Here is a 12,536-nt window from a genome sequence, read left to right as displayed (position 1 = left end):
AGTAGCTTTGATTATGGTATTGGGATAGTCTCTTTATTTCTTTCATTATTGTATGACACATTAACTCTTGCTGCTGTCAGTATTCCTTCTTCTCTAGCATCTCTGACTACTTCTGAGTCACTCTGAACTGGGAAATCCGATAACTAAACCTATTAAAATTTTGTGTAAAGTAAGAATAAATAGGCTCTGAATAAGTAATGTTATGAGAACTCCCTATGAGTTAAGTGCATGATGAACTTTAGTGCTTGGACTTTATGACACTTGTTTGGGTTGTTGCCTTTTTTGCTTACCTGCTTAGTTCTCACCATGTTCTTGATAGTTGAATTCTCCAGATCAGTGAACTCTAGATAAGGAATGTCCTTTTGGGTGTGTGCAGGAAAATACTAGTTGTCTAGATATATCCATTCTGGCCCTGAGATAGGCCTAAAGGTCAAAGGAAGCATTAGGCAAGTCCAAGACCTACTTTGCTCTTACTTTTCATGTGCATCTTAGTTATTTCCAAGACATCTTCTGGAGTGAATTGGAACACAGCAGCATCAGAAGGGTTTATAGGTGTGTGGATTATTTCACATGGGATTGTGGACCAGGATCTTGGAACTCTCAATATCTCTAGTCAATGCAAACTCCTCTGTTTGAAATTTAAAGTCCTTCAAAACTGAGATCCAACTTGCTTTTATGGCTCTGTTGCATCCTCTTTAATTAATTCAGCCAACTGGCTGCCTTGCTGATCCTCAGATGTCACTTTCTATCACCCATCTCCAAGCCTTTGCTTGCCTAGAATGCACTCCCTCCTTACCACTTGTCTTCCCCGCAGATTCTGCCACCCTGGTCAAGCGTTTATTTGTTCAACCATGTCTTTTTCATATTCAGTTATTTCTAATGTCTCCTTATAACATCTAGGATCAAATAAAAAATGTTGTTTGGCCTTCAAAGCCCATCATAACTTAGGCTCCTCCTACTTTCTAGACTTCTACCGTACTCCCCAAAACATACCCTTTGATCTAGTGATACTGGACTCTTTCGTCTTCCATGAACAAGATACTCCCATCTCCTGACTTTGGGCATTTTCTCTGGCACTTTTCCCTATGCCTGGAACACTCTCCTTCCTTTGCCCAGATACAGACCTCCCCAGCTTCAAAAGTCCCAATTAAAATCTCACCTTCTACAAGAAGCTTTTCCCAACCCCTCTGAATTCTACTGCCTTCCCCCCATTAATTATTTCCTAGTTATAATACATGTAGCTTGTTTGCATACATTTGCTTTTTTTTCTCTCCCATCAGATTCTTAGCTCCTTGAGGGTATAGACTGTCTTTTGCCTCTTTTTGTATCTCTAATGCTTAGCATATTGCCTGGCATTAGTAGGTAATTAATAAATGTTGATGGATTGAGTGATTAATTATATTTGTATATGAAATTTCTGGACTTAACAGTGTTTTGTCAAAGAAATTCTTTAAGACTACTTTCATTAAACATCTATCCCAGGTGGAAGCAGAGCTTACTCTAAAATATCTATAGTCATTATAGGAGACTCAATGTGCTGTATGAAATTAGAATATAGAAAGTAAAATGCAAGAAAATAGCCAGGCAAACCACAGCAGCTTCTGATTACGTACTGCACTTGTACATTGTTTGCTTCATTGCTGTGTTGATTTTATGCTTTTCTTTATGCTGTTCCCTCTGCTCAGAATGTCCATTCCTGCCTTCTTTGTCTGTTGGATTCAAACACCAGTAGTAATTCCTTTAAAATGTCCATTCAAGAAAACCACTTGTACCAGATAAAGTAGTTCATATTTATTCTAGCATCCCTGAGAAATTGGTTCTACTAGCTGGGTCTACTTGGAGTCTGAGGATCTGGGTTCAAATCCATCTTTGATGATTTTTACCTGTATGACTGTGGACACATCACCTACCGTCCCTGGCCCTAAGTTTATTCATCTATACAATAAGGAGTTTGTACTAAGCTCTTTTCTAGCTCTAAAATAATCATTCTATGCTTAGTGTCATCTTATACTTAGTTTCCCTTCAATTGGAGTATTACAGAGATGACTGATAGGTTGCTTACAATCTTTGTTGTTTGTAAGATTTCAAAAGAATTAGAGCCAGCTCCCCCAGAACATTAGGTGGATTTTCTGTGATGGATTTATGGGATATAGGGACAATGAGTCCCTAGAGGTGTTATGAGACTACAGATCCATATATTGGAGATCTTGCACTCAGCTGCCTAAGAGCTTATAGTTCCTGGAGAATGTGAAATGCACGTTTTGATTCGCTTTTTCTACTTTTTTTTAGGAGAAGGTAGATCAGACTTCTACTCACAGTCAGAGCAAGCTAGTGGAACCTGGATTCCAAGAACAATCTACCCGAGTCGCCTTAAATCACCAAGGTAAGGCTCATTGAAAAGTTGGCATTGAGAAATGAATATAACAGTGTTGGCAGTGTTCTGTTTCTACTTGCAGTCTCAAAAAAAAATCAAAACAAAATCCAGTTAGTAGTGTTTCTTCTCAAAATTAAAATGACTGTTTTAAACAATAATAACAAAATGAAACTATTGCCTTTTGCATAAAAGGAGATGTTCTGAGTAAATCTGAATCTTGCCATATACTTTAGTCAACTGTTGGCTTAGAAAAGAAGTACAGAAGTGATAGCAAGAATCCATTTTAAAATCTAAATTGTAACCTTGTTGTGAGCAGAGAGCCTATAGAAGCTTCTCCAATTCCAAACTTTTGCCTCACAAATGATATCTATGTACAAATAGCTATTGCCACTCCTTATCCTACCACTCCCCTCCTACCATCAGAATGCCCACTGATGAAATTTCATAAAATTATGGTATTTTATGCCTGGAAGTGACCTTAAAGATCGCCTAAACCAAACCTTTCGTTTTTTTTCAGATGAAGAAATTGAGGTCCTGGAGGCTAAATTACTAGTGTAATAACAGACTCCTAACAGACTTCCTACTTGTACTTGATCCTGTCACTAAACTATCTTTTAGAGGGCTACAAGATTTACCTTCTTTTTGTATAGATCTGGTCTTTGGCACACTCTTGTTCAAAACTTTTCAGTGATTTCTTATTGCTAATCAAGTAAGGTTCATATTCCTTTAGTTAACATTCAAGGTAATTCATAATTTAGTGCTACCCTCCTTTTCCAGGTTTAGCTTATATAGCTCCTGTTTCACATACTCTGTGACACAGTAAAACTTGATAACCTGCTGTCCTTGCACATTGTTTCTTTAATTGTAAATTCTTTTTATATTTTTATTGATTCTGTTCCTCTATGTCTGGCATGCCCACCCGCTGCCTTCTTTGCCTGTTGCATACAAACTGACCCATCCTCCAAGAAGCTTTCCCTGAAAGCCCTTGTTGGACTTGTGGTGCTCACTAAGCACCTTTGTTATTATGTCTTGTTTAGCTATTACGAATGTATTATCCTACCACTGGACTATAAGTTCTGTGTGGGAAGGGACTAAGTCTTAATATAAACTTTATATATCCTCCTATAATGCTCATCACATGGAAAAGAGGTACTTAATAAACATTTATTGAATTTTTATTGAATTTTAAAAACAACTTGTCTAGTCAGTTGCAGAGCTGGGACTAAGCATGTCTTCTGACTCTCAATTTAGTGTTTCCCTATATCATGGATTAGATTAAATACTCTTTTAATGGCTAGCCTGGGAACCTAAACACCACTTAAGACACTTTTATGGAGGAGAAGACTGACACCTCTATATGATGAACACTTTCTGGGAAAAAAAAAGAATTGACATGTACTGGAAATGGTTATAATAATATCCAGTATAATGACAACAGCTATTACTATCATCACACCAATTATTATTATGTTATTGTTTTTATTAGAGCTAACACTTATATAGTGCTTTTAGATTTGTACTGCACTTTCTACATATTATGTAATTTAGTCCAAATAATATTACAAAGAGTGAAATTGACTACCTTTTAACAGACATGAAAAACTAGTTGTTGAATTGGGAGCTATCCTTGACTTGGGTATCTGTGTATAGTTAGGTAGAACTTGTCTTAGGTCAGAATTTATAATAAATAAGGAGAAAGAATAATAAGAAGAAAAGATACGGTATAAGTGCTGTGACTTATTCTGAATTATTGAAACAAACTATTGAAAAATTAAAAGTGAGAACTATGTAAGAAAAAATACATTGACATTGATTATAGTAATTTCATCCAGAAGTTAAGCCAAAGCAAATTAGTTGCCTACAACAAGCAAACTAAAAGAACCCAGAAAGTTCCTTAGTCAGCAAATATTTGCCTTGTTTGCCAAATGGGAAGTGATGTCAGCCAAAGCCAATACTGGATTAGAACATAAACTTGTCTGTAAATTCTAATGAAGGTGTCATCTCCTAAAGCAGAGAAAAGCAATGGAGGGTAAAACCAGTTTAAAGAAAGTCTGGCAAGATATTCAGCCTTGCAGAGTCATTTTTAAAGATATTTGAGTATGAAAATAAGGAGTACTGCAAACAGAATAAAAATGGAAAAGATTTACTAAAAAATATAAATCATTTTAACTACTTTCTTCTTGAAGGACAGTGAACTCCCATGCTTGGTCTAGGATCACAATCCCTGAGGGCTTATATGAGGAGAGAAAAATGGTACCAAAGTGGGGAAAAAACCTCAAAAAAAACCCAAAAACAGAACAAGCAGCTAGACTGGACCAATTTATGTAGAGTAGGGGCTCCATCCTGGAGACAAATACATTACAAAGGCATTGAAGGACCGATATATAAGGAAATCTGAGGGAGGAGAAAGATAGCATACCAAAGGAATGCAAAAAAATCTTTGAACCTTTTTAATAATGAAAAAGTAATAAAAAGAACATATGAACTCTCAACCTAAATTCCCACTCTTCATCTAAACAAAATCGTTATGAAGGTCATTTATATCGTGAATTGAAAGCACTCTGATGAGGTTATTAGTAGGGGAATAAACAGGCTTCTCTTTCACAAATGATCTATAACACTACAGCATCCTTCACAATGACTGAACGGTCCCATTAAGATTACTTTATATTGATTCCAAAAAAGCCATTTGCTTTGATAGACCACAACATTGCCTTACAGGCTCTATCCACACAAGGATATCCCAGCCATATCTCAGGAATCAAAAGCTGTATTAACAAAATACCTAAACCCCATTCAGTGACTCATCCTAATTTTAGATGAGGTTCTTTAAAAACAGGGGGATGTATGCTTGCCAAAAGCATTTCCCATTGTGGTGGAGGAGATCTAACACCTAGTACAGGTCAAGGGGGGAAGCCTTGTGGATAGTGAGATTGTCCAGATGCTTCTGTTTGTTGATGACATTGTGTAGATTGCATCAAGCCCCAAAACATCGCAGAGCTTCCTGGAAGATTTGTAATCCCTCAGAGGAGTTTGGACTATCTATCAATACATGATGGACTAAATGGAAGAAGATGATCTATTGACCATATTTCTACTTGCACCTGAATGGATACCCAATAGAACTTGTCCAATAAGTATATGTATCTGGGACAGATGGACAAATGGGCTGGGGACCTAGAGTTGAAAAGAAGTGATGGAGAGGACTGAAGCCCTTCTACTAGCATTTTTTTTTTTAGTGAGGCAATTGGGGTTAAGTGACTTGCCCAGGGTCACACAGCTAGTAAGTATCTAGTATCTGAGGCCGGATTTGAACTCGGGTCCTCCTGACTCCAGGGCCAGTGCTCTATCCACTGTGCCACCTAGCTGCCCCCTGAAGCCCCTTCTATTGATCCTGACCTTTCCAATAAAACCAAAGACCCAGATTTTTGATATATCTTTTTACTAGTATGGTATGATTATGAGAACTGGAACACCACTGTCTCCTCTAAAGATCTAAAGCTAAATTATCACACTGAACCAAAGGAAAGGTCCAAGGTGGGTGTGAACAGGCTACAACCCAAAGAAGAACCCTTAAAGAGAAAACAGATTAATAATGTTCTCAACAAAGAGTAGTACAAGAAGAGAAAATGGGCTGTAGTGAGAGCAAAAATAACAGATGAATGGGGGCAGGCTAGGGGGCGCAGTGGATAAAGCACCAGCCCTGGATTCAGGAGTACCTGAGTTCAAATCCGGCTCAGACACTTGACACTTACTAGCTGTGTGACCCTGGGCAAGTCACTTAACCCCCATTGCCCTGCAAAAAAAATAAATAAAATAACAGATGAATGACTAGAGTGCTGCCTTGGTACAAGTGAGGAAGACCTCTTAGAATCTTGGGTGGAACTCCTTTGTAGTGAATATTCAGGATGATGCAGACAAGAATAGCATAGAATAGACATGGATAGGTTTTGGGCTGCATCATTGGAGGAAACCTGAACAGATGAAATCATAGATTCATTTGTATATTTGAGTATTTCTCTAGGGAAATGTGTTCTGAGTTCCAAATAAATCTTTGAGATATCTATTAGATTTCATTACCTACCCAACGACACCCAGTAAAATCTACATAGGTACTCCAAAATGTTTGCTAAATCTGTATGAATGAATGAATGAATTCACTGAACCAGGAAAGAGAAACAACATTGATGGTCATTGAAATGTGTTATTTGCAATGGCTGCTTCTAACAGTAGAGATCAATTCATTATTTCATTCATACACTCAACAATCATTGTGTGCCTATGATGTTCAAGGTGGCATGCTGTGTTGGTTTTGGGGGATATGAAGACAAGAACAGTCAAATAGCCCCTATATTTGAGGAGTTTGTATTTTAGTAGGGGATACAATAAATTAAAAGGTAGCAGGTCCAAATTGAGAAGAGAAAGCACATTAATAGCTTGGAGGGATCAGGAAAGTCTTAGGTATATAGTAGATGTCATCTGATCAAAGTCCAGTACTCTTTGAACTATGCCATATTCCCAACATGAGAGAAGCTTATGGGTATTTTAAGAGGTAAAATGGGAATATATTCTCACAGTGGGAATGTGGATTAGGTTTTCCTGCTGTCAGATCTAGCCAATAGAGTCTAAGTATTTATGGAGGTGGGATTTTCACGTTGAAAATAATTTCATTCAGTACATTTAGCATGAAACCATAGGGAAGCTGATCTTTGAATGAGAGGATGCATCCATGCAAAATGAGAAATAGTGGTATGAGTTTTAGGGACCCAAGAGCAATGCACTTGATGGTTAAAATTCAGACCATGTTCTGTTGCTCAAAGGGCAAGAGTGACCTGTATTCTTAAGTATATATTTCTTCCCCCCCCTCCCCAGGGCAATGAGGGTTAAGTGACTTGCCCAAGGTCACACAGCTAGTAAGTGTCAAGTGTCTGAGATTGAATTTGAACTCGGGTATTCCTGAATCTAGGGCCGGTGCTTTATCCACTGTACCACCTAGCTGCCCCCTTAAGTATCTCTTAATGGATGTTTTATGACCTTTCTCATGATGATTTCCTTTTTCACTCTCATCTGTCTCGGCCATGTGGTCCTGGGCAAGTCCCTTCACATCTCAATGCCCTTGGAAATTCTGTAAGGCTATTGTTTTAGAGCAGGTACAGTTCTGCATTGGTAAAGGAATTTCCCTCATCTACGGCTTTCCCAAGTACCAAGTCACAATTCCAATCTCTTACGCTCTATCCCCTAGCTATCAAATCAGGATCTAAGATAAAGGGAAAGATAAAACTGGAAGTAGCTGTCAACTCTCAATTGTTAGCATATAAGGAGAATGGCAAACATTTGCATAATCCCCAATGGCTAATGACCCCAAAAAGTCATTTTTATTTGATTTTGACACATGCCTTTGTTCTTATATATAAATATTGATACGCATATGTGTTACTCTGAGTTTTCACTTTATACCCAGCAAACTGGAAAAGAGGACAAAAGATGGAAATAGTCAATTTTGGAGAAGTTGTGGAAAGCCAGGCAAACTATAGTATTATTGGTGAAGCTGTGAATTGTTGCAACTATCCCCTTCGATGAAAAAGGGAACCCTCTTACATTAATGGCCCACGACAGGGAGAACTGAAGTCAAGAGATTGGTGAAATTCTAGCAAGGCACAAAATACACACACACACACACACACACACACACACACACACACACACACACACACACGCCTGAACTCTCACTGCTAATGAAAGAATATCCAGTTTCCTCTTGTCTGCAGATGCCATTAATTCAGCAGGCAGGTTTGTTTTGTTTTGTTTTGTTTTTTAACCCAGTCTCTCTTGGGTGGTGACTGACAGGCAGGTGTGTCTTCTAAGTTGCCTCAGGGAGGGAAGATCATTTGACCAAGATGCAGTGCTGTTAGTGACTCCCCTAATTTCTGAGTCACGAAAGAGCACGTTATAAAAGCTCCTTGGGTTCATTGACCCATGTGACCAGTGGCTAGCTGGCCATTTCTTTGCAATGCACCTGTTATTTAGAATGAAAGATTAACTGTGACTTTCCTTGACCTGTTACCCTCTCTCTGGCAAAGAGGATTTATTGCTTTCACTTGATTACTTGTTCCTAAAGTAAGCAGCTTATTCTTGTTTGACAGTTCCTAAAAAAAACTTTATCCTATTTCTGAGCATTATGTTGAATGAAGAGAAGAAGAATTTCTCTTGGAAACAAGGTAGTTTTGGGGGGTTGTGGCTCTTAACCGTTTCCTCTCTTTCACCATTATTGGAGACTATAAGTTTACATGTCAGTGGGTATGGACTTCAGGCTGTTGATACACTGGTGTGGATTTCGCCTCACTCTGAAACTAGCATCTATTTCCTAATTATAATATCACTTCTTTATCTACAAGTCCAGTTTTGTTCCGCAGTTTTGCCCACCTGGGATTTTGCTGAGAATCATAAATGCAAGCTAATGAGGCCCCTGAGAGGTTAGGATAGCTTAGCATGATGCAGAAGAACTATCCCCAGTTTGAAGGACCTGGATTTTAATCCTGACTCAGCCACTGTTATTTGCATGATTTCAGGGCAAATCACTTAACCTCTTTGGCCCTCAGGATTTTTGTCTGGTATAATTGAGGAGGGTTGAATGAGTTGACCTGTAGGGTCTCTTCCCAGCTCAAATCTATGATCTTACTAAAACTAATAAGAGAGTGGCTCTCAGGCCTGCCTTCCTTCCTCTGAGACTGTACATGCTTATTTTCTATACTGTCCTAACCAGTTTATCTTATGTGGGGCTTGAGTTCATGTTGGATTTAGAAGCAGTAAATTAGAAATAAGCAGGGAAGTGGCCCTGGAGTCAGAAGGTCCTAAGTTCAAAGATATCCTTGGGGGGGGCAGCTAGGTGGCACAGTGGATAAAGCACTGGCCCTGGATTCAGGAGGACCCGAGTTCAAATCCGGCCTCAGATACTTGACATTTACTAGCTGTGTGACCCTGGGCAAGTCACTTAACCTTGTTTGCCTCAGTTTCTTCATTTGTAAAATGAGCTGGAGAAGTAGATTTGCCAAGAAAACCCCAAATAGGTCAGGAAGTCAAATACAACTAAATGACTAAATAATAAGAACACATTAGAAACATAAATGGCTTGCTACGGTGGGACTCATGGACAGTAATGATAATTCACAATTTTCAGAAATAGAGGATGTAAGAAATTGACATAAAAATAGGCCTAAAAAATCAGAAAGCTTGATATACTTAGGTCATTTAGTATAAAGGAAAATAAGCCTCTATCCCTCAACAGCCCTGAAGTCATCATGTAGACAGAATGTAAAACAAGCCTTGATACAACAATGGAAAGAACACCGAATCTAGAGTTAGAAGCCAAAAGTTTCAAATCCCTGGTTTTTCTATTTTATTATTGGTGTAACTTTGGCAACTCATTTATGTTTTCTGGGCCTCAGTTTCCTCATCTGTAAAATGAAAGGATTGTATTTGATGTCTGTCCTCTGTAGATCTTCTATGATCTATGTTTATAAAGATAACCGAGTTAATAATACCGTTGTGTATCTTAAAAAATTTAAGAAGTGTGTATCTACACCAACTAGTTCATTTTCATTTAAAAAATATTGGGGGGCAGCTAGATGGCGCAGTGGTTAAAGCACCGGCCCTGGATTCAGGAATACCTGAGTTCAAATCTGGCCTCAGACACTTGACACTTACTAGCTGTGTGACCCTGGGCAAGTCACTTAACCCCCATTGCCTTAAAAAAAAAAATTGGAACTTAAAGGAGTGAACTGTGAGCAAAAAGACTCCTTCCCAGAGGATTCTAGGAACTTAGTATTTGTAAGTCTATCAAATGGATGTTGTACCATCCAGAAGAAATATCAGAATATAACTAGTGTCCATTCTGTACCTGCAATGGATAGATGACCTAAATATTAAAGAATGAATAATTAAAAAAATAAAAGATATTAAGTATCTTTCACCTCAGTGGTGATAAGGGATAAATTCTTAACCACGAGGGGTAAAGGCTATTATAAAAGATAAAATAGAAAAATGTGATTATGTAAATTGAAAAGCTTTTATATAAACAAAATCAGTGCACCTAAAAGCTATTTGTCAGTAGGGAAATGGTAAAAAGATAGAACAAGCAGTTCTGAAAAGAACTACAGACTATCAACAAAGAATGCTCCAGGTAACAAATAGAGAAATAGACATCAAAGCGATGCTGGGCTTTACAGCAAATTGGTAATGTGAAAAAAGCACAGAATTGTACATTTAGGTTGAGTTATAGAAAGATGGTCACACTGATGCATTGTTGGTAAAGCTGCAAATTAGTCTGACTAATTCTAGGTAACTTTGGAATTATGTGAAGAAAATGGTTAAAATGTCCATGTCATTTGACTCATATATTCCCATTGCTAGGCATATACCTTAAGAAGTTCTTAAAAAGAAAGACCCTAGATACAAAGAAAAGGAAGTATTAAGCTTATTTCCGAGTACCACATTTTTTTAAATTTTTTAGTGAGGCAATTGGGGTTAAGTGACTTGCCCAGGGTCACAGCTAGTAAGTGTTAAGTGTCTGAGGCCAGATTTGAACTCAGGTACTCCTGACTCCTAGGGCTGGTGCTCTATCCACTATCCACTTTATAGAAACATCATTTTAAAAATAGAATGCAACATCTAGCTGCCCATGAGTACCACATTTTAAGAGGGAAATCCTAAATTTGAGGAAGGTAATTTAGTGCTTGGATACTTTTGCAGCAAGTTGAGGGCTGTTGAGATGATTTCCTTTTAAACTCAAGAAACTAAAGACAGCACAACCTACAACCTATTAAATGACAGTTTTGTCCCTTTTTTAAAAAAAGAATCTTTTCATTGATTGAATTTAAGAAATGATCATTTACATATAAAATGGAAAACAGGAGAGGAATGTTCATGATGCGGTGATTTTCTACTATGTAGAGCTTGTTATTCAAGTGTATATTTAATTCTACAAGTCATTTTCCTAAAATTTAGTAATCACTTTATTATGTCTTTAAAATGTTTCAACCTTTTTTTGACTTTTTGTTCTGTAAATTAGAAGTCTCTTTAGTTATATGAACATAAACACATTTATATCTCATATAGTATTTAGATTGAAAATCTTGTTAGAATGATATTTTGAGTTTAATGAATATGAGGTCAACACAAGCCTTGGCAGAGAGGAACATTCAGCAAAACAACTGTCATTTTTGTTGCTGGTTAATCACTTAGTAACTGGGTTTCCTGGTTTCCCCCTATTGCAGTAACTGAGCCCTATTGACACACATCCTCTATGACTATAAAATGTTTCATCTAGCCTTTTCTGTTACTCAGCAGGTGCTTTATTCAGTTTCTGCTTCTCCTTTCACACTTTTGTACTTTATTACAAAATATTTTACCTCTCCATCTTTAATATCTCACAGCTGTGTAAATATAGCTGATCTGACCCTACTGTTGATTACATCACCTATCTGCCCTTGCCTATAAAAACTTTATGAATAGTAGGCTTATATTCTAGTTATGAAAATTATCTTGCAGATTTTTCTGTCTTTCAGTCTCAAATTTCTTTGACCAACGTGGTAGTTGATAATTTCTATTTATTCCCCACATGCTTATAGAAACATCATTTTAAAATAGAATTCAGTTTAATATGTAACAGATTCTTTGTTTCTTACTAGCTTTGGAATAGAGACTATGTTATTGGAGTTCTTTATAGCACAGCTTTACTGTCTCCTTTCCTATGTGTAAATATTTCTTATGAACCCCAATGGATTATTGACTCCAGGAAATTGACTCCATTCACTTACATGTAATCACCCAATCTAAACAGTTGGCTTCTTTCAGGGAAGCTTTTCTCTTCTCTTACGTCTTGGCAGTCCCAAAATAGTCATTGCAGCTATTTCTTGGGGTTTGCTTACATCCTTGGCTTATAAGAATCTCAGAAGTTCATCTGTATGGATTTAATGTGGAATTTCTATGTGCAAAAAGGTCTATTGCAATTTCCCCCCCCTACAGATGGTCATAGTGCAGAAGAAAACGATAAACCTAAATGGGATTATGACTATTTTTATTAAGAGCAGGAATGACAAAACTAAAAATATTTAGAGGTCACTAAGAGTGGAAAAGAAAAGCTATTTACCAAACAGAATAAAAT

At 37.4% G+C, this 12,536-nt stretch overlaps 1 protein-coding gene across 3 annotated transcripts in view; it reads left to right on the top strand.

The window, feature by feature from the left end:
• Positions 1-12,536, top strand: part of GRB10 (growth factor receptor bound protein 10) — a 278,346-nt gene that overhangs the window by 116,050 nt on the left and 149,760 nt on the right. For all 3 annotated transcript variants that reach the window (XM_043971116.1, XM_043971134.1, XM_043971125.1), the window contains one exon: positions 2,290-2,383. In XM_043971116.1, coding sequence (XP_043827051.1) covers positions 2,290-2,383 — 94 coding nt within the window. The remainder of the gene's footprint in view (positions 1-2,289; positions 2,384-12,536) is intronic.

This window comes from Dromiciops gliroides, chromosome 1 (assembly GCF_019393635.1).
Source record: "Dromiciops gliroides isolate mDroGli1 chromosome 1, mDroGli1.pri, whole genome shotgun sequence".
In the NCBI taxonomy this organism is placed as follows: Eukaryota; Metazoa; Chordata; class Mammalia; order Microbiotheria; family Microbiotheriidae; genus Dromiciops; species Dromiciops gliroides.
The sequence above is the reverse complement of the archived record's forward strand: the minus strand, read 5'-3'. Positions and strand labels throughout refer to the sequence as shown.